The sequence below is a fragment of the Grus americana genome, chromosome 1, assembly GCF_028858705.1.
Source record: "Grus americana isolate bGruAme1 chromosome 1, bGruAme1.mat, whole genome shotgun sequence".
NCBI classification, from domain to species: Eukaryota; Metazoa; Chordata; class Aves; order Gruiformes; family Gruidae; genus Grus; species Grus americana.
In genome coordinates this window covers 188163701-188187912 of record NC_072852.1, presented here as the reverse complement: position 1 = coordinate 188187912, position 24212 = coordinate 188163701, and the positions used below count along the sequence as shown (strand labels likewise).

Here is a 24212-nt window from a genome sequence, read left to right as displayed (position 1 = left end):
TAGAAGGGAGCTAGGGCCCTCTCCGCCCGCCTGACATGCACGGCGCCAGCCGGGGCCGACGTGAGCAGGACGGATGAGGGGGGATTACAGCCCTTTTTATGATCTCTGTTGGAAAATAACCTTTTTAAAAAACAAAATCTTTGAAAAACGAGAGCCTGGGAAGGCAGTTAGCTGCCCGCCCGGCTGAGTCCGCCCCGGCAGGGGGCAGCACAGTCCACCCGGGCACGGGCGGGGCCTTCGAAACCATAGAGTCGCCCCTCCCCCCACGCCGCAGGCGGTTGTCATTGAGGGAGAGGAGTCGCGCGAGCGTTTCCTGCTCCACCCCGTTCCCTCTGCCCCCCCGCCCCGTCTCGGTGGTAGCGCATGCGCGCTGAGAGGGGCACCTGAGGGCGCAGGGGGCTCAGCCATGGCGGCCTCCATGATCTGCAGCCGGGTGTCGGCCGGGCTGAGGGGCAACGGTCTCCGCGCCACGCTGGGCACCGCCACGGCGAAGGTAGCGGCCGCTCGGGAGCGGGGGCGGGACGGAGCGGGCAGGGCCGGGCTAGGCCCGGACCGACTGGGGTCGGGGTCGCTCCCTGCAAAGCGGCGGCGGGAGGAGCGGCCGTCTCGTCCCGCTCCCGCCGCCGTCCTGCCCGGCTCTTCTCTGCCCTGCCCTGTCGCAGCGGTGGGGCTCGCAGCCGTGTGTCTTCCTCTGCTGTACGTCCCCCCGCAGCTGCCGTTCTTGCTGGCGGCAAGTCTTCCCGGCGTGGTTCCCTTTTCCTTCCTTTCCAAGGCTCCCTTCCCTAACTTGCTTGGAAATCCCAGTGTTTCCATCTTCGCCGTCACCTTACTCATACGAGGGGTCGCGCTGTGCCAGTAAACTCTTCTTCCAGCTCGCAGCTCCTAAGTCTCTGCTCTTGTTACCTGTGAATGCCTTTTCGGGCTAGGATCTTGTTTTTGTCCGCGGAACCCCTGGAAAGCAATGCAAACGGAAGAGCTAGGGAGTAGCTGTCTGGAGTGTGTAACTCTCTGTGCGACATACTTCTCCTTCTACATATGGAGGAAGGTCGCTTTGAGTTCCCCTCTCGTGTTACTGTGAACCTCCTAGGGCCTGGCCGGTCAGTCAGCGCCAGAAACAGCAGCGATAGCGGTCAGCACCTCTTGCTTGGGTTTTGTGCCAAGGAAAGGGCCTGCAGTTTGCCGAAGGAATCCTTTGGAGGTTAAATAGGCTCTGTGGATTCACTGGCTTGAAATGCCCTACTGACGCTCTTGTTTGTGTGCTTACTTTAGTTAAAATGAAAAGAATCTTAAAACCCCAGTCTACTAGAAACTTCCTAACACAGACTGATTTTTGTGGTGCTTGTCCCAATGGTACATACTAAAAAAAATACATCAAAATTTTGCCAGTATCCAAGTTTGTTTTGTAGTCTTTTTGGCTTGAATCTTTCAGTGCTAATCTATGTACATGGATTAGCTGAATTCAGTAGGTTTGCCTTTTTGTACATGTATAAAGTTGAGGTCTTGTTCCTATATAACGAAATATGAAAAAATGCTGCAAACATTTTTGACTTTTGTGGTTGATAATTTTCTTATTATGAAATACGGTTACTTTACAAGGTACGCTTTGTAAACCTATGTCGTCTTAAAAGTCTGTAAGGTAGCTGTTCTTTTTTAAAAAGCACTGCTCATGCAGTACCAGTTCTGATGTTTTATAATCAAAATAGTTTTCTCCCTTTTTTGCTTTATACAAAATATCTATCAGAAATTCTTGGGGTTCTGTACAGTACTTTTGCAGATGAAATTAAGACTCATTCCATACTGGAATTTCCAGGACTTAGCATTAAGCATGTTTTATTTTACTTAGCATTTGAAATTTTGAAGTTACTTCGTGCTTTTGGCAACCCTCTGATTCAGAGTAGATGTTTGACATGGGTCATAGCTAGTTTGTTTTCTGTTTCATGATAGTCATATGAAGGCTAAATAGTTGTTCTGTAGCAAATTAAATTTGCTGTGTACAACCATTGAAGGTGATGTAAATTAGTGGCTGCTGACCTTCCTTTGCAAGGCTTAGTTCTTAGTTTGGCAGAAGGAGGCAATTTACCAAAACTTTTGAATGAACCTATTTTGCATGCTTTTCTTATGCTTCCAAACTTCCTCAAGGTTCTTTTCCCTACAGCTATATTTCTTAAAGTACTTAATGCTAATTAAATATTCAAGAGTGTTTTAACCCTGCCAGTCCTTGTCACTGCTAGCAACTTCCCCAGCTCTTTCCCAGTGCCCCAGTAAAACCTCCCCAAACCAGACCTGACATGATTGACTAATATGGAGGGGTAATGTACAAGTATAGGATTGAGTGTTCAGCTGTTTGCATTGGTACACTCAACTGTATTTGTTTAATATGTAGACTTTTTTTATCCTAAACAAAGAGGGCAATTTTTTTCAAAACACAGTCATGTTCTCTTTTGTTTGTTTTCTCTTTCTTTTTTTTTTTTTCCTCTTTTCCTTCAGGTACTTGGTGGAAGTCCCGGAATACTCAACAATCATGGGTTTCAGGTGCAACAACAGCAACAGAGGCGGCTGTCCCTACATGAATACCTGAGCATGGGACTGTTGCAGGAGGCTGGCATTTCTGTTCCACACGGACTAGTTGCCAAGACACCAGATGAAGCTTACAAAATAGCAAAAGAAATAGGTATAATATTAAAGAGAACATATACAATATAGGCATGGGATTGATACAAGGTGTAACTACTTTTTCTGTCTTTCCTGGTAAGACATTTCTTGGAGTTCTGAATATACAATCTCTTTAAGAGAGCCTTTCCTGTGAAGCAACGTTCTTGCAGATTTGAGTATTTGCTTTGGAGCGGATATTTTCCTAATATGAAGTTTTCTAATGTTTAAGATTGTTCAGTGCAGAAGCACACAGTGATATCAATTAAGTGACGTAGTTGTAAAGACACTTGGTTGTGTATTGAGACTGGATTATGAAGCTAAACCGTGTCCCTGAAATTCTAAGGGGGAAGGACTTGACCCTACTTCTAGTGAAGGCTATGAATGTCTATTTCAGGCATCATCTTTCCCATATCCCAAATGCTGCAGATACTTTTCCTGTAACCCATGAGTCTTGTTTAAAAGGAACGGAGCAGGTATAAACTGTATTTGCCTAGACTAATACAACTACCTCAACTTCTTTGAGATGAGTAATAGGCTCTACTGTGTGCAAATCTTGGATTTCTTTTCACTCACAAGAGAGGTTAGAGGAAATCTTGCGTGAAGAATTTCAGTGGTGGTGGCAGGTAAGGCTTCTGTAGTCCGAGATCTCCTATAGAGCAGAAGATGAAAAGAAGGATACGTACCTTTAGGCTGTAGAAGAAGGGTAAAATCCTCTTCCTTTGTGAACATTCTGTTTTGGCAGAATGCAGCTACTTCATGCAGGAGGGGAGGACTTTCATGGCTTGTAGTTATACACTAAATTCCTGGCTTGCTGATGGAAAAAGCATCCAATCTCCTTTGCCTGGGGCTTAAATACTTATATATTCCACTCTCATATGCAAATTCCTATATCTCTCTTCACCTCCAAATGGATACATTTGTAGTGATTCCTGAGGTTATAGTTTTTGTCAGATTCATTTCAGTTTCATGTGTAGATTGAGTGTAAGAAATGAGATCTGAAAAAGAACATAATTTTTTTTCTAGAGCAGGTTATGCTGCTTCATAATGTAGAAAGGAATTGAAAAGCTGCTTTTCCTTTAAATCTGGTGTCCTAGAAATTCAGATATTTTCTGCCTGCCTTCTTTGTCTTTTGGTACAAAATTATAGCTTCATTAGTATGAAAGAAAGGTGTTAAATACTTCTGAGAATGGTTTAAAATTCAGCCCCTCGCCTTCAAGTTAGGTGTGAGCTTGTAGCATGATCTAAACTTCATAAATTGGGGATACCCTTCTGCTTACATTAGTATCTGCACAGACCTGCTAGTGGCAAACGAGACAACCGTTGCGTGTGGTTCTTTGATAGACAGTAGAGGAACTTGCAGGTCAGGATTTCTTTGTTTTGTTCCTTGTTCAGAGAGGAGACCTGTAGCAAAGTAGGCATGTCTACTGGTTTATAGCTCTGTCCCATCCATGTGGCTTCATAGGTATGCCTTTCGTCTGGAGTATGCGACCCTGTGCAATTTCTTGGGGGTCAGAAAAAGGAAGTTGTGAAGTGTACGTGTTAGCATCCTTTAGTAAGCAAGAATTAAGTAATTCAGGACTTCTGATTGTCAGCCATATACTTTAAGTTGGTGTGTATTTGATACTATGGCTTTGCTTGATACTAGAGATGAGAAAGGGTAGACTTCCCAAAAGGAGAATGCACTGAAGGAGCTTGAGTTTTCGAGGCATTGCTCAAACATTGTCCAGAACTCATCCTGAGTGACAGATTATCCTTTGCTCCAGTGTTTTGGATTGCTTTGTTATTGTACCCATTTCCCCACTAGTTTTCATTTAGTATGTACTTTAAAAAGCCCAAACAGCCCAAAATCAAATGGAATCTCTAGCAGAATGAAAAAAACCTCACTTTTTCTTTGTCCACCTGCTCATTGTTTATTTTTGTTGTGTAAGAGTTGTTGCTGGTAGATAGGAGGTAATCTTTTGCTTTTTTATGTGTTAAACTTTTTTTTCAAATGTTTGTCTAAACTGTTACAAAGATAGCCGGTAACACCGGTTGCTCGGTTGCTCTGTCTCCCTAGTGCTGATCCACATGTTCCCGATAACCTTTAGTCAGAAACCTGCTCTCTGTAAACTTGAGTTTGGCATTGGATTTCTTTCCTTTTGCAGATATCTCACTCCATTTAGAAATGGGTAACTTTTTATCCCAGTGTGTAATAAATAGAACCTTCTCATTAACAGAGATTATCATACTTTAGCTGTGACTGTAGCTAAATCAGTGTAACGCTGTTGTGTGAACAAAGCTAAAGCTTAACCATACGGATGATTATTATTACTGCAAAGTAACTAGTGTGTGGTAGAGTCAAGCTGAGGCATACGAAAGTTGCAGTTTGTCTTAGAGCCTAGGTAGAAGAGTGCCCTAAGTATTCTTTAAATAACAAAAATAATGAAATTTATTAGAATTTAATTTTAAGTTATGCTTATCTTGAGGTCTGAAGTTAGATGAAATAGTGTGGAAGCCAGAAAGGTTGCTTCCTCTCCAGCCCTCCTCCCCCTTCTGCTAAAGACCAAAGTGTCCTAAAGAGGACAACTGGTTTACCTATATGGGAAGTAATTTTGAAACATATGTGAAGTAGAATACAGTATTTGAGCTCGCATTGCTTTCTTCCCTTTAACATTTTTCAAATATTTTCAAAGGAAACTGAAATGAAACTATATGCTGTGGGCAACTTTTGAGCAATGATGACAGATCACTTATGGTTTGAGACTTTTTCTGTGCTATTTTTTAAAAATGCGATTGCTGCTGCAGCTATTAGATTTTTTAAAAGTACTGTTTTCAACTAAGATTTCTGTTCTAGCTGGATTCTGCAAATTATTATTGTTTTACTTCTATTTTTGAGATCTCTTCTGTTGTGCATGGGAAGGTTGGCCATTGTAATTACTGCAACGTTGGTTTGCATATAGCTTTTTCTTTCCATGTTTGTCTCATTGTTGAGAGTCATCATTGGAATTTGTTACTTATCACAAGCAGCTTTTCCTTATAAGGAGACCTCCATCTCAGGTAAATTGTTATCACATATGGTTTGTGAAACTATTATTCTTTTAAAATAATTACTACTGAGTAATTCAGTCCCTGGGAGTAGGTTTGGACCTCCCGTAAATGTCACTGCTCACTTACTTTCCCTCCAGCAGTTCAGTGTCTCCATTCAAGACAGATCTTATTTGTGCCACTGAAAGAATGCATTCTACTCAGAGCTGAGAAGACATGTATCTGATCAAGTCTTTAAAGACTTTATTGATTTAAAAAAACCAACAATGTAGTATTTTTAGTTATTTGTGGGCTTTGCAATATGCGGCTCTTCATATGTTACATAAGCATCTCACTTAAATTTTGAAAAAGTGAGCTGAGTAAATTCTGTTCCAGAGTGTTGATAAGCGGCTGCAGTATGTCTCGATGACTGCCTCTGAGTTTATGGTTTACTCAGCCTGTGCATGCATTCCAGCTAGCACTGTGACCCGTGCTGATGTAGAAGCTGATACGCATTTGTTATCAAGAGCATGACTAATGAACCTAAAGACTATTTCTTAAAGAACAGATGCTTCATAAATGTGATAGCAGTTAGCTCAGCAGAACATGCTCTTTGAAATGCATAGTATTGCTGTTTGCTAAGACAGCACCTCTGGAAGTCTATGTATTGCTGTGACTGAAGTTTTGATGTTTCCTGACACCTTCCTCTGTTAACAATTGTTTGGAAGGGAGTGACATATTGTACGCCTGTAGAAAAGACTGCTTTTCTTTTATGTAAAGTGTATATTTCTATTCATGATGATTTGAGAGGTAAGACTTCTGAAGTGATTAATATCTTGAAGCAGCTTCTGTGTTATGCTAGTTTTGTAAGATTTTGTAAGATAGTGAATCCCATGCCTTTATTCTCATGACAGACTGTCACATTTTAGTAAAATAGAAAGCTATACAGAATAGGTGGTGTTGAGTGCATAACATTTCACCTTTTATGCCAGAATTCTTGAAAGGAGACTGAAAGCAATGGGCTTTTCTCTGCTGCTATTTCTGCTATTGCAGTTTAAGAAATCTAGGCCATCTCCTTATCAGTGTGGTTTGTAAGGAATGCTCTTTTTTGGTACGCTTTCTACAGAATGACTCAAGTGATTGACTCGGCTGTATTGCTGCAGACAGTTATGTGATTAATAGAGGTTTCTTTTCAGACCTTTTAAGTTCTTTTCAATGTTATTATTTTATTTTTCTGTCTATTGCTTAAACATGCAAGTTGTATCTGTTTTAAAAAAAAAATGTAATGTGTAAACCTGGGAAGATTTATAATTAGATTTGTTGATCTCAGGCTTGATTGAGCTGGAAACTAAAGTATAGTACAATGTGTGCAATGATTTTCTTAGGTAAAGTACTAGCTTTTTCTTTATTAGCTCTTCAAAAGAGTAGGTATTCCAGGCACAGCGGCACAAAAGCTAGGGTGGTTTTCTCCTTAGTGTATGCCACACCTTCCTTGGTAGTCTGTGGTTAAGTGTGTTTTTTATTGTTCTGTGTCACACTGAAAGCTCACATCTAGTTTTTGTTCCCTAATACTTTTTGTTTATTTCGCCCTTATCACTTTCCTTGTTTGTGAATTACCTGCTTGATTATGTTAACTGATGTCTTTTAGGTTGTCTGTAGAGTCTGAAGCTCCACAGTGCTTGTCAGATGCTGTAGGACATGGATGATGATCTAAGGTGGCAAACTTGTGCAGAAATCCCCCAGGTGTTAAAAAAAACCTGCTGTAGTGGTCAGTGCTAAGTAGTTTTTTTTCCCCGTGATGTTCCTGCTTACCTGGTCAAAATTTCTAGATAACCATCATTAGTAATCTAGAAACCAAACATTTACTTGAATTCTGGCAAACACTGCTTTTTTTGGGCATCCGAAGCTTACATTTTGCTTCAGCCTTTGCTTTCTTTTGTAGCGCTTCACTCCTTTGAAGTTCTAATATCAAAGCATGTTGTTGATAATAATTCATTAATTCAAATAGCTTGTCTAATCAGCAGATTCAAATTTTGACCGCTGTCTTTTAATTGCCTAACTTACACTATTGCCAAAACCAAACCTGTTTTGTGAGTTAATGAAAAACTTGATACAGTTGATTAATGTCAGGAAGTATTTGTGTAGAAAATAATATTTTATAATAGATGTGAAACATCTTGTTTGCTCTTCTGACTGGTATGGTTCTTTCAGTGACATTATGAAGATTTCTGGCACACAATTATTTCAGTAATTGTACTTTAGATTTGCGTGAAATGATTCGTCTAACACTCAAAGGTTTCAAATGCTGAAAAAATGCAATTTTGAAGTTAATTTCTAAATAACTATATTTATTGACAAAACACAGACGGTATACTCTAAAGACATTCTCTGCCTGTGTTGGCACAGTTAGGGTTGGCATATTCTTTATGTTGAGACTTCTGTTGACAATACATAGTTACAGGCCCATCTTTTCCCTCCCTAATTCCAGTAAATATAACAACATTGTTTAAACTTAGTATCTGTGCAACAAGAAAAAAAATGGTTTGCATTATAAATGGAGAGGTATTCTTCCCAGAACTAAAAACTTTTAAATTCAGACTGAGGCAAAAGTTATGGGTCTCTCTCTCTCTCTCTCTCTCCCCCAGGCTAAGTTTGCAGTTGAATGGTAGTTGAGAACTTGATTGGCACTTGTGTTATTAACCTATCTCCACCTGTTTTGTCAGAACACATTAGACTTGTATAGTTATCACGAAGGTGTTTATAATATGTGGAAAGCAGTACTGCTGCTACAGTCAATACTGGGCAGAGAAGTGGTAATTAAAGTGATTTGACAAAAGTCAGAATGGAAACTTGTAAAGCAGAACACTTCAATAAAGGTTGTCTGCCCTAATCATCAGACTTTCTGCTTGCATGGAAAACTTCAGAAATACAATGGAACAACAAACCTTCTTGCCTCTTAATAACTTATCTTAAAACTGTATTGTACCTCTGTGCATGCCTGTGAGGAGAAAGGGACCTTTCTCCCACTTTGAAAGCTTAGGTTGTGGAATCAGAAATTATTCCTTCCAATCAATAAATATCAGTATTGCTAGAAATAAAGATTATGCTGTTTCCTGACTCTCTCACTGTCTAGTTAATAAACCATTGCTGAACATGAAACCTGTAGTGTTAGTACTGCATAGATTTTGTTTTCCTGAACAGATGCTAACTCGATGTTCTGCTGATCTTAGGCACCTGTTCTCATTGGTATCTACTCTTAATTTTCTGCGCATTTCCTGTTTCATTTCATGTTCTTTTACTTACATGTGCTTTTAGTGCTAACTGCCATTAATATGGAAATGCAGCTCTTAGAACAAACATTTATTCTGAGTTTTATGCATTGGTCTGTAGGTTACTTGCCTAGAGACATTAGCTGTACTAAAGGTTTGTTCTTTTGTTCTAGTGCCCTTTAGAGTTTGTTACTGCTGCTGAAAGCAGCCTGCTTTCTGTCCCGCTCACTTCAGTGTCCCTGTGCTTGTCATATGGCGTGCAGGCTTGCAAAAGTACCGTCCGCTGGATTAACTTTTGCTTTCAGCAGATTCACTTTCCTGATATGCTTCAAGGCGTGATCACGCAAATGCTTATGCTGGTACAGGAAGGGAGACTGGTGTGAAAAGCTGAGGACAGGAGGCAGGGCAGGACTGCTGCTGTTGTGTAGTGTTGGTTGTCAGAGACTGTCCTAACTTTGTATGTGGATACCTGTGGTAGGGCAGAAACTGCTATTTTTCCTTGAAACAAAAGGTTATCAGTATTTCAAAGCAGTGTAAGCAAAACAGGAGGGTGCAACTGTTAATACTGAGTAGAAAATTGTTAGCTGCTGGTTTCCAAATTTTTTCCTTGGGTTACTATGTATCAGCAGTTCTCTGCTGTATCAGGTTATGTGATCATGCTGCGGCTGTAACACTGCAGATGAGGTGTGTGACCAAACATTTCTGTCCTTTAGTTTTAGTCACTCTAAATAGGAACTATAGGAAAAAATGTTTATTGAACAATAAACTCTGCATGGGTCAAGTTAAGGTTTCTTAGGACATGTTATCTTTAATTTTGTTTCAGGTATATCTGTCCAGCTTAACTGCTTGTACACAAAGCTGGTAAAATAACCCTTGAAGTTTTACATGTTTATGCAATCAAGCAGCTAGTTTGCTTGCAGTGCTGTAGGAAAACAAATTACAAATTGTTAATATCCTGCTCATTTAATGCCATAATTGTTGCATTCTGTTGCATAAGGGACAGTCCAATGATGACTTTGTTATGGCCAAAACTGATCGTGAAAAAATTTAAACTTGTTTCTCACACATTTTTTTGGGATGTCTTTATATGTTACCAAAGTGTAATCATGCATAATACTTAAATTTTTAAGAAATATCCTATGAGATCAGGCCAGTGGTGCATCTAGCCCAATATTCTGCCTCTCATGATGGCAAACGTACATGCTATTTAGGGAGATTGTTAGCCTGGGTAGTTTCTGCAATCTGTGCCCCTCATTTTCCCCCAGCATTCACAATTGTTGTCTTAGGAATATCAGAGGGAAGATCTCTGCCCATTTCCTTTTGAATCTCTTATTCTACCTTCTTGTCTCCTGGCAGACTTCACTATCTTCTCATAAAGAAGTATCTTTTTTTTCTTGCACCTTTCAAAAACTGACTTCCCTTGGTATGTGGCTTTTGTTTTCAGCTGGTGTAGAGCATGAAATGGAATGTATGATGTGCTCATGTGTTCTTGCTCTGTCCCTCAGCAGGTATGGCTAAAGACCATAATAATGTTCCCGATTTGTTCTCCTTTGATAGATTTTAAGTGCCAAGCTCTTTTAGTCCCTTCTTGTAAGGGAAGCTCTTTGTTTCAGTGATCATCCTAGTAACTAGTCTTTCCCATTAAAAATTACTTTTATGATCATGCCCAGAGCTAAACATAATGTTCCAGCTGAGATTTTACCAGAGCTTTAGTTGGCATCTGCTTCTGACTTGTTCAGATTCTGGTCTTTATTGTCAGGAGGAGTAATTGCTACAAAGGAGGTGCCTGTGGATGAACTTCACAGTTTTCCTGAAAACCTCTCTGTAGAATCAGCTTTTGCTTTCTAGACTTTGTGTAGAAGATGAAAAGTAGGGTGGAGAAATAGGACGCTGTCTTCTCAACTTCTTAGTGGACTGTAAGTTAAATCTCTTAGTCTTGATTACTAAGTATATCAGTTCTGAATCTTTGTCAGATACAAAACTTCTGCAGAAAGCTCAAAACAGTAAATTAAATAATGTTGTGACAATTTTAAATCTGAAATATTTGAGTTGCTTCAGATCTGTGTAAAAGAGCCCAGATGGGTCCTCTGTAAGCAAGGGAGCAAGTGTGTGTGTTTGTTTTTTAATCTCTTCACAGAGAAGAAAGTATTTTCCTCTCTCTCATGCTATCACTAAGAAGTCATGCTCCTCCAAATTTTGTGTTTGTCTGTATGTACAAGATAAATTGTGTTCAATTGGATGGAACTTTATTTTTAAGCTCACGTGTTGGAGTATGCAGCTTCATTTATCCATGAAGCTACTATTTATAGTCTTAATCATACATGAGGCTTAGTGTTTCCTAAAGCAAGCTTTGCACTTAAAGTAATTGCGTAGAAGTTGGTCTTATGAATAAAAAAGTCCAAAGTCTTGTTTTGCATGGCTTCTATAAAGGATGTTAACTTACTTGATTGCCAGTACTTAGTAGCTATAAAAAGGTAGTTATCTTCAGGAACTGAATTTAATATTAGATAATAGACTATAGTAAGTCAGCATATACTCGTGTGTTTATAACCTTCATGCTTCTTGTGCCAAAGAACTTCATATCAGTTGTGAATTCCAAGACCTGTTGTTAGGTAGACAGTCAAGAAATAAAATCTACAAGTAGATAGAGCTTGAGCATTCCCTTTGCTTATAGCCACCCCAGCTTGTGACATTAGCATGTTTAATTTTATCTGGCCAGGCAGCATGCAGGTCAAAATAGGAATCAACAAATTTTTTTTTTTTCCTGCTGTAATCTTTTTTCAATATGCATAGTGGTTAGTTTTGCTTGAGTACTGTAATTTTTCTTACGCTGTTCCGTGGCTGCCTTTTCACATCCAAGAGAACAGCAAGTTTGTTCTTTGTTCAGAAAGACCAGAGTGGCTCAGCTAATGGTGACATGAAAGAAATGGGATGTGCCACACAAACGTGAATGGAGAAGCTCTTACACCTTGCAGTCTAGTCTGCAGTGTATTCAGTGTAATTGAACATGAATAACAACTCAGGGCTTTGTTTTTCTGTCTTTATCACCTTAAATGACTTGATGAACTTTTTTCTTTGCTTTTTGTCTTTCACTGACACCTCAGAGTATCTCAGTTGATTTTGATTATCTTCTCATATTTTACTTTTTAAACCCAAATGCACAGTCTCCCCTACCTAGAAGAATATTTTGGAAAGGAATCTTAAAACAGTTAAAGGCAACTAAAGGGCTTACTCTGCCTACTCTGGGAAAAACAGTGAATTTGCACAGGTCTCTGACTTCTGCAGAGCACTCAAGCTTATGCATCAGTGCTCTGCTGAATGGAAGCCATAGTGGACCTGCAAGTTGACTTGGGTAAGTGCCATAGTTATGTATCATTACTGAGAAGGTAGTAGTTACAGGTATAGGATATTTGTACTTGATTGGGGAGAATCTTAGATTATGGTGTGTCAGATATTCAGTTTCATCTTGTTAATAGTCTGTGAGATACTAACGATTTCTTACTGGGTGCTTAATCATTTATGATTCAAACACGTCTTCAAGATATATCAGAACACTCAAAGTATCAACACTTTTGGATACTAACTCACCAAGGCTTGTTCATGGAACAGCCTAAAACTGCAATTTGTGGATGGTTTGAGACTGTTGGAATAACCTATGTGAGCTGCAATACAGTTTTTGATTTGCATATTTGTGTTTTGAATTGGGGCGGGGGATTGGGTGGAAAAGGGGGGATAAAATGAAAACAGTCTTTATTATTCTACCTGGGGCAAATTCATTTTAGTAGTCACAGATGACAAATTTTGGGTTTTCTTTCATTCTAGGTTCAAAGGATCTTGTGGTAAAAGCACAGGTTTTAGCTGGTGGTAGAGGAAAAGGAACATTTGAAGGTGGCCTCAAGGGAGGAGTGAAAATAGTTTTTTCGTAAGTTGTTTCTAAATTATCCAACCAAGTGGAAAAACTTCAAAGTTTCACATTATGAACTGAACCTGTTGCTTAGTTTAAAATCAATATTTTAATTATTAACCTTAAAATAACAAAAATTAGATAAGATTTTTTTAATGCTACTTCTGTTTTTCCAGCAGTTTCTTTGTCACATTTTGAGCTTCTTTTATTCTAGTCCAGAAGAAGCAAAAGATATCTCCTCCAAAATGATTGGAAAGAAGTTGTTTACCAAGCAGACAGGAGAAAAGGGCAGGATATGCAATCAAGTATTTATCTGTGAGCGCAGATATCCCAGGAGAGAATACTATTTTGCAATAACAATGGAAAGGTCGTTTCAAGTGAGTAATATTAGAAATAGAAGTAAACTAATTAACTTGTTATAGCTGAATTAAAAAACAAAACCCAAAAAACCCAAACCAAAAACCAAAACCCCAACAAAACTGTTTACTGTACTAGTCACTTGCTTTAGAAAATCAGGAATATACATGAGTCAAATTGTCTTTCCTAGTAGCTCTGACTATATGTTTGCCTTAGTGTTTAAATGCTTTAAAAATGTGATGTCACAATTTAAATTTAAGGAATGAGTATTGGTAGCCCCAAATGAAGTTCAGAGTCATACGGCTGAAGGGGAGATGAGTGGAATTAGGGGGTTATTTTCATTTTGGTTTTAGTTTGCACTTATCTGTCAGATACTCATAGTAGAGTTTAGTTTAAAAATACAGCTCTGTGTGTGCATGTACATTTACACACTATTTAAGAATATCAGGAACAAATAAGTAAAAGTATTTTGGAAGAGCCAATGGTTCTGGATAAATCAAACATCTATTTTCTCCAATATGTGAAGGTGTGCAGGTGCGTCCCTCAATTTTGAGAGTGCTGGTAGCTTTCTTATGCCAATACTCCTCAGGAAGAGTAAGAAGATTTGGGCCTAGCGGTCTGTCTTCAGAGCTTTCAGGAAGATGAAAGCCATAGTCTCTCCTGCTTGTATGTTCTGTATATGTGTGTGTGTGTGTATGTAGTTTTTTAGACTACATTTCAAACCCAGTTACTGAAACGTGTCAGTGTATTTTGACAGGCTAGTGTTCCATTATGGAGCATAGAGCATGAATTACTACATAACTTCAGCAAAGCCAGGGTAAAGGAGATCTTAAACTTTATTTTCTGAAGCTCAACAAAAACTGAGTTTAGTCTATCTAGATGCTTAGGAGTTTGCAAAGACACTGTTCTTGGTAATTAGAGGAGTATCTCTGGGATGAGTATGAAATAATTTTCTGTGGAGGAACGAGGAAACTAGTCTTAGTTTTTTATTGCAAAATTAGGAGTTAAATATTGTATTTGTTCCTTCCTCTTCCTCTGTAGTGTTCTTTCTGGTAGGAAAGTATCAGTTGTGTTGGATTTTAGTAGAGTTACGTGACTTGGGCACCTACATTCTGTTGTACTCTATAATAAAGCTTGGAAGATCCAAATGTTACAGTACATGCCCCGGATTTACCACAAGGTGGCATTAAAATATCGTAAATGGCTGGATTTTATAATCTTAAAATTGTCTACTATTCAAGTAAGCATCCTTATGGAAATAAAATTTACTGTAACTGATTTAAGCAAATTAGATAAAGAAAGGAAACATTTTTCTAACTTGTTCTTGCTCTTGTATAAAAATAAATTAAGCTTATTAGTGTATATTGAGCATAACTGTGTGGATATTGTCTTGATAGGGATATGCTTTGTTTTTACTGCTGACTTTAAAAGTCATGTTTTTAAATGTGCTTGTAATTGCTGTAACTTTTCTAGGATGCTGATGATGAGGAAATGCTTTTCAAAAGAAGGAAGTGTGAAGGTTGAATAGCACACAGTGTGTATTCCTGATGTTACTGCAAACCTCTTCCTTTACGGGGGGAAAAAGTCTGTAAAATAGTCAGATGAAAGTGGAACTTGATGTCTTGGGTGTTATTTCGCAATAGGGGCAAGACTTATGCTTTAAGCAAAACTGTTCATTTTGATCAATTCCATGGAACAATGAGTTACTTTTATGTGTTTGTAGCTTCCTGCCTTTGCTCAGGATATGAATATCCAGAAATGTTCATTGTGTTGAACCTTGCTATTAGGTGTAGGATAATTCACCATCTATATGTTTCCATTTGGAAGGATGGTAATGAGAGGGGAGTGGTGTGGTTATTGTTCTCTGAACCAGTGTCACACTGTCTGTAATTAATTGTCAACAGTTATAGGGCTGTTTAACGTTTAAGACCTGTGCTGATATGAAACGCTGCCTTAGTACACCAGCTGTCATAATCCATGCATGGGTGGTGCTAAGGGAAGGCAGGTTGAGATGGTGCAAGTGAGGTTGTCTTTACTGTAAACTGGAGAACTGTTCCCATGGGGAGAAATTTTTAGGTTCTGTGGTAGTGTGTCCTTGATGTTTTTGTTGAGATTTAGATTTGCAGCAGAGATTTTTTTAAAAAAGCTATCAATTCTGGTTTCTTAATTTCTTTTATTACTGAATAATTGAGAGCTGTTTTGTCAGAACTCTGTGACTTACTTTCAGTGATGGCCATAGTTGCTGAGCTTTCTGATCCTACTGAACAGGAATAGTTTGCCATAATTTGTCACTAGGTTCTGCAAACCTAGATTTGTCCTTGGAGTTGGAGCATGGTGCAATGAATAAAGGAGTTCCTGGCATTCGATGTGTGTTTTGTGTAGGGCTGAGTGGAAAAGGGGGAGATGAGAAAGCTGTGCTTTTTCTGGTGACAACCTGCAATGTAAAATGCATATGATTACTAAGTTGAGTCATTCTATCAAAATTTAAAGCTAATATGTCTGTGTAAATTGCTCTGTTGCTACAGTGTATACAAAAAGTTTTCCTTGTTAAAAAAAATTGGCCCCAATAGATAGTAACATTTTCCTCAGTAAAAGCATACAAGTAAAATGCCCAAATAAAAAAATTTGCAACTAACAACAAGGTTTTGTTGCTGTGAGGTATCTTATGGGAAGAACTGAGTTTCAATTGTGTGGTATAAAATCACTTACACTTTTTTTTTCCCCCTTTTTGTTCTAGGGTCCTGTGCTGATAGGCAGTTCTCAGGGTGGTGTTAATATTGAAGATGTTGCTGCAGAGAATCCTGATGCGATAATTAAGGAACCCATTGATATAGTAGAAGGCATAAAAAAGGAGCAAGCTGTTAGGGTAATTGTTAATGTGGAAAAGTACACATTAGCGAGGATGGGAGGGTTGCTTCTAAATTTTGTAAAGTGTGCATGCATTCAACCTGCTGAGTTGTCTTAAACCCTTTTGACATTTTGAAACAGATTTGAACTAGGTATTTAAGTATTCTTAGGTGATCATCAATGTAAATCCAACTCTGCATGGTAGTGCTTTATCTAGCTTTTATGTAGCTTTGTAAAGGCATATGATGATGACTTTAGTAGTTCTTTTTTGGATAAGGGCAGTGTTTTGTATTGAAAACAATCTTTTCAAACCCAAGAGTTACTTTTTTTCCAGGAAGACAGGAGAGGTTCTACATCTATAAATTCAGTTAACAGTGAAGTAATAGCTAAACTGGGACGTTCCTACTTTGTAACTAAATCAAACCTCAAACATCAGTTAACTAATAACAAATCTTTTACTTTCAGCTTGCCCAAAAAATGGGATTTCCTCCTAATCTGGTGGATGAAGCAGCTGAAAATATGATCAAACTATATAATCTCTTTCTGAAATATGATGCTACCATGATAGAAATAAATCCTATGGTGGAAGATGCGTCAGGAGTTGGTAATGTTTTTTCTTCATATTCTTCATGTAACTTTGACATTTTTGTAAATCTAAGTTAGTTGCTTTGCACTGCTAAAACTTCAGCTGGATACAGCAAGACGACTTAGTGTTAACATCGTATGTTGAAAAATTAATTTAATAAAGCATAAATTTGAGAATCTAAGCATTGTAGATATCTGCTCTTAATTGCTTAGTAGGATCTTAAGTTTAAATAGCTTGCTTTTAATTTTTATTTATTTAAAAATAACACATCTTCTACTCTTGAGTGTTTGTCTACCCAGTGTAAGGCATTTTCTTTTCAAAATTCATGAATTGAAACTTGAGACATCTTGTGTATTCAGAGTTGGTACTGAAAAGGTAACGAGGATAGTAGCACCTTCTAGAAATCTCCTACCTTTACTACTCGGGCATCAGAATGACTGATTGAGTTTGATGTATTGAAAGACTATAGTTGTTTAAGTGATATCTTGACGTTTATTAGGTTTTTAGTATATCCAGTAGCAGAATAGTTAGTTAATATTCAATCACAGCCAATTCCGCTGTCACCAAAAAATAAATCTGTGGAGCATATTTGTACCTGAACTTAGGTACAACAGTTTTAAATTTAAACATGAATGTAGCTCCTTCATCGAAGCTTATAATTACTCTGCTGTTTGTTTTTTGTTTGTGTGTTTTTGTTTGTGTGTTTTTGTTTGTGTGTTTTTGTTTGTGTGTTTTTGTTTGTGTGTTTTTGTTTGTGTGTTTTTGTTTGTGTGTTTTTGTTTGTGTGTTTTTGTTTGTGTGTTTTTGTTTGTGTGTTTTTGTTTGTGTGTTTTTGTTTGTTTTAAAGAACACTGCTTAAATGAACAATATGGAGCAGTCTCTCCCATGTTTCTTGTGCCTTGTCATTTTTATATCATTTATAGTGAGGGGTAGAAATGAAGTCTTACGTTTGTACAGACAGAAACTTAGTTCTGATGTAAAGAATACTCTAGGTTTTCCATGTCACTTGCTACATCTAAATGAAATTTACTTTTGTGTGTATTCTTCTGAGACCTTTTCTTCCAACTCAGATGTTTTTTCATTGTGTTTCTGTGTGCTTACATGCACATACACACACTATATTTAATCTAAAAGCGAAAAAACTTAGAGGGGTTAAAAAAAACCCCAAACCAGACACCTTCTGTAGGGATTAATTTTATGCTAATTATGTAATTTGCCCAGATTTATCAAACAGTTTGTAAGCTGATTTGTTCTTAGAGTGTCTCAAGAAATACTTCCCTTTTTGTGCAGTTAAAGGGACTTAACTGATTGTGTGGGTAAACTGGAGAGAATCTTGTATTTGCATACAGCGCTAAGTGCGTCTTTTCAGCAAAACTTTGTTTGGACTGCATGAGCTAGCTGCCTAGTTTGACTTAAAATATTTATCATATTCATGTAGCAGTTGAGCTATTATTCTAGTATTAAATGTGGGGTGTTTTTTTTTCCTTTCAGTGATGTGTATGGATGCAAAGATAAACTTTGACAGTAATTCAGCCTATCGTCAGAAGAAGATCTTTGATATGCAGGATTGGACGCAGGAAGATCAAAGAGACAGGGATGCTGCAAAAGCAGATCTTAACTATATAGGGTTGGATGGAAACATAGGCTGCTTAGGTATGTTCTATTTAAGGACTTTTGAATGACCTAATGGATTTATAAACCGAATTCCTAAATCTTATCTTTATTTTCATATAGTCAATGGTGCTGGTTTAGCTATGGCCACAATGGATATAATTAAACTTCACGGTGGAACTCCAGCAAACTTCCTTGATGTTGGTGGTGGTGCTACAGTGCAGCAAGTGACAGAAGCCTTTAAGCTTATTACCTCTGATAAAAAGGTGAGGGAAGAGTTGGCATATCAAGGTCCTACACAGCAGTAAAACAGGCAATGATTTGAAAGACAACGCTTAGTGCATGTTCTTCAGAAAATGTGGTCCTATATGCATAGAATTAAAAAGGCAAGAAAATGGAGATGTTAGCTTAATCTTGGTGCGAATGAAGGAGGCCTGAAAACCTGTTGAATTTTTTTCCTTTTTTAAAAGTAGGTTCTTTGGCTGTATACTGAGTAGGCAGTTTTATGTCCTCTGGTTGAAGTTACAGCTGTATTTGAATCTTTCCAGAAATCTTTGAGTCGGAAGCTCCCCTGTCTGCTGTTTAAACAGACGCCAGTATTCAGATGGCTTTCTTTTCCTTTCTTTTTTTTTCTTTCTTCTTTTGGGCCTGTTTTACAGCTGGGTCTGTTTTGTGCATAGAGTTGTAGAGATGAATATTGACTGTGTTATGCACAGATAAGTTTCTAAGGTATTGATTATATCTAATAAAAGATAAAATAACTTTTTCATGGGCTTGGAAGAGCATTAATGTTTTATCTTATCAAAAGTTTATTAGAAATGTTTGAATATTATTAAAATAATAAATTGGCTGAAACTAGAGAGAGAGCTTTACCATCCCAGAAAGACAATGTGAGGACTGGATTGATGGTCTACATAGAGGTGATTATCCCAATGGGAACTTGATGGCAGTTTGGGACTTTTTTAAAAAGAAAGAAAAATATGAAAAAGAGGTAACCGAAAAAGGTGGGAGTGACTTGCAGGACCTGGTAATGGTATGCCACTTTTGCACCAGAATTTTATGCACTACTTGCTCATCTTTGGAAACGGCCAGAAACAAATAGTGCGTGATGTTACAGAGCAGCTTAGTCTCTTCCCCATTGTAAAGATTTTCGTTAGCAAATACAGGGCCTGACACACTCTCCAAGAGTGTTACAGAATCATTGAGGTTGGAAAAGACCTTTGAGATTGAGTCCATCTGTAAACCTGGCACTGCCAACTCCACCACTAAACCACATCCCTAAGCACCACATCTATGCATGTTTTAAATACCTCCAGGGACGGTGACTCAACCACTTCCCTGGGCAGCCTCTTCCAGTGCTTGACAACCCTTTCAGTGAAGAAATTTTTCCTAATATCCAAGCTAAACCTCCCCTGGCACAACCTGAGGCCGTTTCCTCTTGTCCTGTCACTTGTTACTTGGGAGAAGAGACCGACCCCCACCTGGCTACAGCCTCCTTTCAGGTAGTTGTAGAGAGCGATAAGGTCTCCCCTCAGCTTTCTTTTCTCTAGGCTAAACAACCCCAGTTCCCTCAGCCACTCCTCATAAGACTTGTTCTTTCTTCGCATTCTTTCAGCAAACTGGGGGAAAAGTGAGGGACACAGGCACAGAGCACCTGAATTACAGAGAGAAGAGGAGAAGAAACAAGGAAGAATTTGGGGGTTGTCGATTTGGGACAAGTTCTTGTAATACCAATTCTCTGCAAGGACAGAGGGTGTCCAAACAAACTTCTTAATGTATCTTTCCCTTTCTGCCTATTTTATCAGAAAACAGTAACTGTAGCTGGGATTCCTGGTGCTGAAAGTCAAACGGCAGTACAGCCTGCTGGTGTCATGGAGTGCACTCTGGCTGGCACTCTGGGGTCAGTTCAGGGGTTGTTTGGAACAGCCTTTGGGGGTGCCAGTCTGGTTCTAGTTGCTTCTACCCATTAGGAGCAGGAGCAATGTCACACAGAGATGAGCTAGTCTAACTGCAAGATAATGAGAACCAATCTACTGTTTATTAACCAGTTGTACATTAATGTTTTGTCTCGTTAAGTTCTGGCCTCCAAGGCTGTCTACTCTTTTTTGCTCCTACTTTATTCCATCTTTCACCATTGACTGCAATCTTTTTATCCCTCCTTTCTACCACTTGAATTGGAAAAGATTTTCCCTTAACCTCAGGCTCAGTCCTCCTGAATACAATATATTTCAAACCTCTATGCATGCTAGTTTTTAAGTAAACACTAAATGATGTCCTGTGTATGAGTTTTGTAAATTTTCTGTGTTCTTTAGCATGGCTTCAGTATGTGGAGGTACTAGTGTGGGAGGTACCTCTGTTGGAGCAATGTTAGAAATGAAAAGATAAACAGTTTGACAAATGAAGTGGTTAAATGATTTTGATTTGCTTGAAGAAAATCAGTAAACATGATGAAACTTCAAACAGCTCTATTAATCATGCTCAGAATATTCTGAAGTAAAGTACAGTGTTGGCTTTGTACAGAAAATGGTTGTGTGGCTTTTGAAGTACGCACTGTAAGAGAAATGGCTATTGCATGCAACTCATGCTGGATTGAAGGATAATGTGAATGTTTCCTGGGACAGGGTTTTCCTGAAGTTACCATTCTGGTGTATGTGAGTATAGAACTGTACTTTTGTTGCTGATGTTCCATATCTTTCACAGAGTCCCTTATTACACTTATGGAGCTTGAATTTTCCTTAGGCTGAAAGGCTGAGTGGTGCTTTTATCTGATGTGTCTCTGGCCATTTTTAATGTGAATGTTGTCATTGATTCTGTAGGTACTTGCTATTCTGGTAAATATTTTTGGTGGCATTATGCGATGTGATGTGATAGCACAAGGCATCGTTATGGCAGTAAAGGATTTGGACCTAAAAATACCTATTGTGGTACGGTTGCAAGGTGAGTGTGCTTCAGTACATGTTAAATATATTTCTGCCTATATGGACAAATGTTCTTGAGCTTATATATTGCGTAGCAAGTTGCCTGTAAGCTGAAGACTATGGGGGGGAAAAAAGGCAAACCTTGAATTTAGATGGTGAGGATTGGCAAGTTAATAAAAAGAGATTTCCTGCTTTTATAACTGCTAAAGTTGTTTTCTAGATTTATTCACTAACTTACTTTAGGAACAAGCTTCCTAGAAAATCTGAGAATACTCTGGAAGTAGTAGTCCCCTGTTCAGTAAGAGTGGCATTTTATCTGTTTCTTAAGGTACACGAGTTGATGATGCCAAAGCTTTAATAACAGCTAGTGGCCTCAAAATCCTTGCGTGTGATGACTTGGATGAAGCTGCCAAAATGGTAAGATAGCTGTCTATGAATATTCTTTTCAGAATGTAGCATCTGTTGCAGAATATTGAAAAGCTGAATTCTGTTCAATCAACTAAAGGTAGCTTAGGATAAATCACAGTGCCAGTTATGAAGGCCTGAAGCAAATGTTTTACAAATTAGTAAGTACGTATTTTGTAAGGAGAACAACTACGCAGTCAGAAGCTGTTATACCCCAGACATTTCTGTGTTTAGGACTTTTATTCCCCCTTCCCCAACAGGTTAAAGAATAGGTTTGAAAAAAAACCAAAACAACCAGGTAAATGACCACATCAGTCATAGAATCATAGAATGGTTTGGGTTGGAAGGGACGTTAAAGATCATCTAGTTCCACCCCCCTGCCATGGGCAGGGACACCCTCCACTAGACCACGTTGCCCAAAGCCTCATCAGTCCCTCCCCTTAGTAGGGGAATGGCTAAGAGCTTAGCTTTATTAATTGGAAGACAATACTTTATTAATTGGAAGACAATACTTAAATTGAGATAGCTGAAAAATGCAATGTAACACTTCCTTTGATAGAGCACCATATTTCAGTATGCATGATCAAAACCAAACATAGTTGATTGTCTTGTTGCCTCATAAGGCAATTAGATATTCAGACAGCTTGTTAGTGATATTTTTGTGTGTGTGTTTTGTTTTGCTTTGTTTCCTGGGGTTGAAGCTCTAGAAGTAGCTGTGGATTGCTTGGAGGAAGAACTTGCTTAGCCTGACAGTATGACCCTCTGTTTTAAGGAATAGTACCAAGTCCTGCTAGGCTGATCAGGCTTTGGTTAGGTCAATGGAACCTTCCCTAGCAGTATGTATGGGTCTTTAAGCTATATTGCATCTACATAATACATCTTCTAAAGCTGCTGCTGAATCTAAAGTTCTCGGCTGAATCATGGAGCCATGCAAATGGAGTTAAAATTAGTTTTGTATTCTTAAATTACCTGAAGAATACAAATATGCTTCTATCTGTAGAAGCACTTTTTGAAAGTGTTATAGTTGGTTTTGTATATTGCCCATAGGTAATTCCTTAAACAGGTTTGTGTAAGATGACGCTGTGAGTGGGATAAACAAATGGATGAGGATAGATCAGAGTAATAAGCTGAGCATTCGAAGCAGTGATTATAACCAGTGATGTTAAAAGTATTTTTTCTACCTAAATATTCAAGCGATGTCTGTAAATTATTTAGCTAACTATTATTTTATGTGCTTTTGAAGTTAGGTAATGTGGGCAGGAAAAACATGTTACAAGTGTTTAGCAATAGTGAAGATGAAAATTTCTGATCTGCAAAAAATTAGAGGGCATCTGGTGGATTTTGTATCATGTAGAAACTTACAGTTCTGAATTTTTTTTCCTCTAAAAACCCCCACTTAGTTATAATATTTGATTCTAAGCAGGAAATAATTCATAGAGGTCTTGAGTTATTATGCAAGAGAATTTGAAGCTCCATAAGGTACCAAATAAGATGCAGAAATACTTGCAACAAAAACTCAGAGGAGAACTAGCTTCTAGATATATAGAATCTCTTGTGAATGGGTAGCCCAACACCTCCCAAGAAAATAATGTGGCACACAAAGCTGAAAACTTGTAGCACTTGATCAAGATTCTTGGTTGTAAATGAGAACCAGATATTGTATAGCTCTGTGAGATGTTTTCTGAAAGACTTGATTCATCTTTCATTTGAAGGTGATTAAGAAGCACTGGACTATGTAATGACATCCCCCTTCTTTAAGATCTTGCTGATGATTCTCTGGCGTTACTTTGATTAAAAAGATTGGTCTGGTTCACTCAAGTTAGAATTCTTTTGAAATTAAGTCTCTATTTTCTGTTTTTCAGGTGGTGAAACTCTCTGAAATAGTAAGCTTAGCAAAACAAGCTCAGGTGGATGTCAAATTTCAGTTGCCAATTTGAACTGAGAAATGTCATGCCTGTGTCTAACGTTCTCTGAAATACTGTGTTCTGTGGGATACTTTTCATTTTTTTTGTGTGGAGGTTTTGATTCTGACAGGCGCACAAACCGAAGTACCTGGTCTTTAATGTTAACATTCAAAATGGTCAGAGTTCTTATAAAAGCATGTATTGCTGATATTTAGTCCTTCTTAGTTGTTGTTCTCAAGCCTCCAGCTTCTGCTGCAGAATGTCACTTGCAATATACTTCTGCGTTGTCCAAAGTAAAGCTTCTGGTTGGAAAATAATTATTCTGAATAAATTCTAAAGTTACTTTACTTGTAAATTTGTATTAGCCTTGGTTAAAAGTAAATATGACTAGATTATCTAGTTGTCCATGTGGAGAAATGTATTGAAACGGTATTTTATATTGGAGACAGTTGTACTTAGCAGTATAATGGACATGAGCAAACCAATCATTATTTATGAACAGGTGCATTTCAACTTGATCAGAAACATTTTTAGAAGTGCTCCACTGAAGTGGCTGGTAACTCTTCTGGACAACGTGTTTAATCACTACAAAATATACTGTAGCACTTAGATTTTCACGATTTCCGGTCTTTACAGGAAAAAAAAGCATCGTGTAGTTTTATATATGAACAAGCATTTACCAAACTTCAAGGAGATGGAATACATAAAGAATTACATCGCTAATAAAATTGTACATTAATAAAATGTCTCCCAAAA

The 24212-nt window shown here is 38.2% G+C and overlaps 1 protein-coding gene across 1 annotated transcript; it reads left to right on the top strand.

Moving 5' to 3' along the window:
- The first annotated feature begins 339 nt into the window (after positions 1-339).
- Positions 340-24212, top strand: SUCLA2 (succinate-CoA ligase ADP-forming subunit beta). The gene is made up of 11 exons (XM_054832856.1): positions 340-493; positions 2488-2671; positions 12747-12846; positions 13043-13205; positions 15923-16051; positions 16498-16636; positions 18110-18271; positions 18353-18495; positions 21046-21166; positions 21476-21564; positions 23415-24212. Exons 1-11 carry the CDS (start codon positions 407-409, stop codon positions 23487-23489), a joined length of 1392 nt encoding a protein of 463 aa, XP_054688831.1. The 5' UTR covers positions 340-406; the 3' UTR covers positions 23490-24212.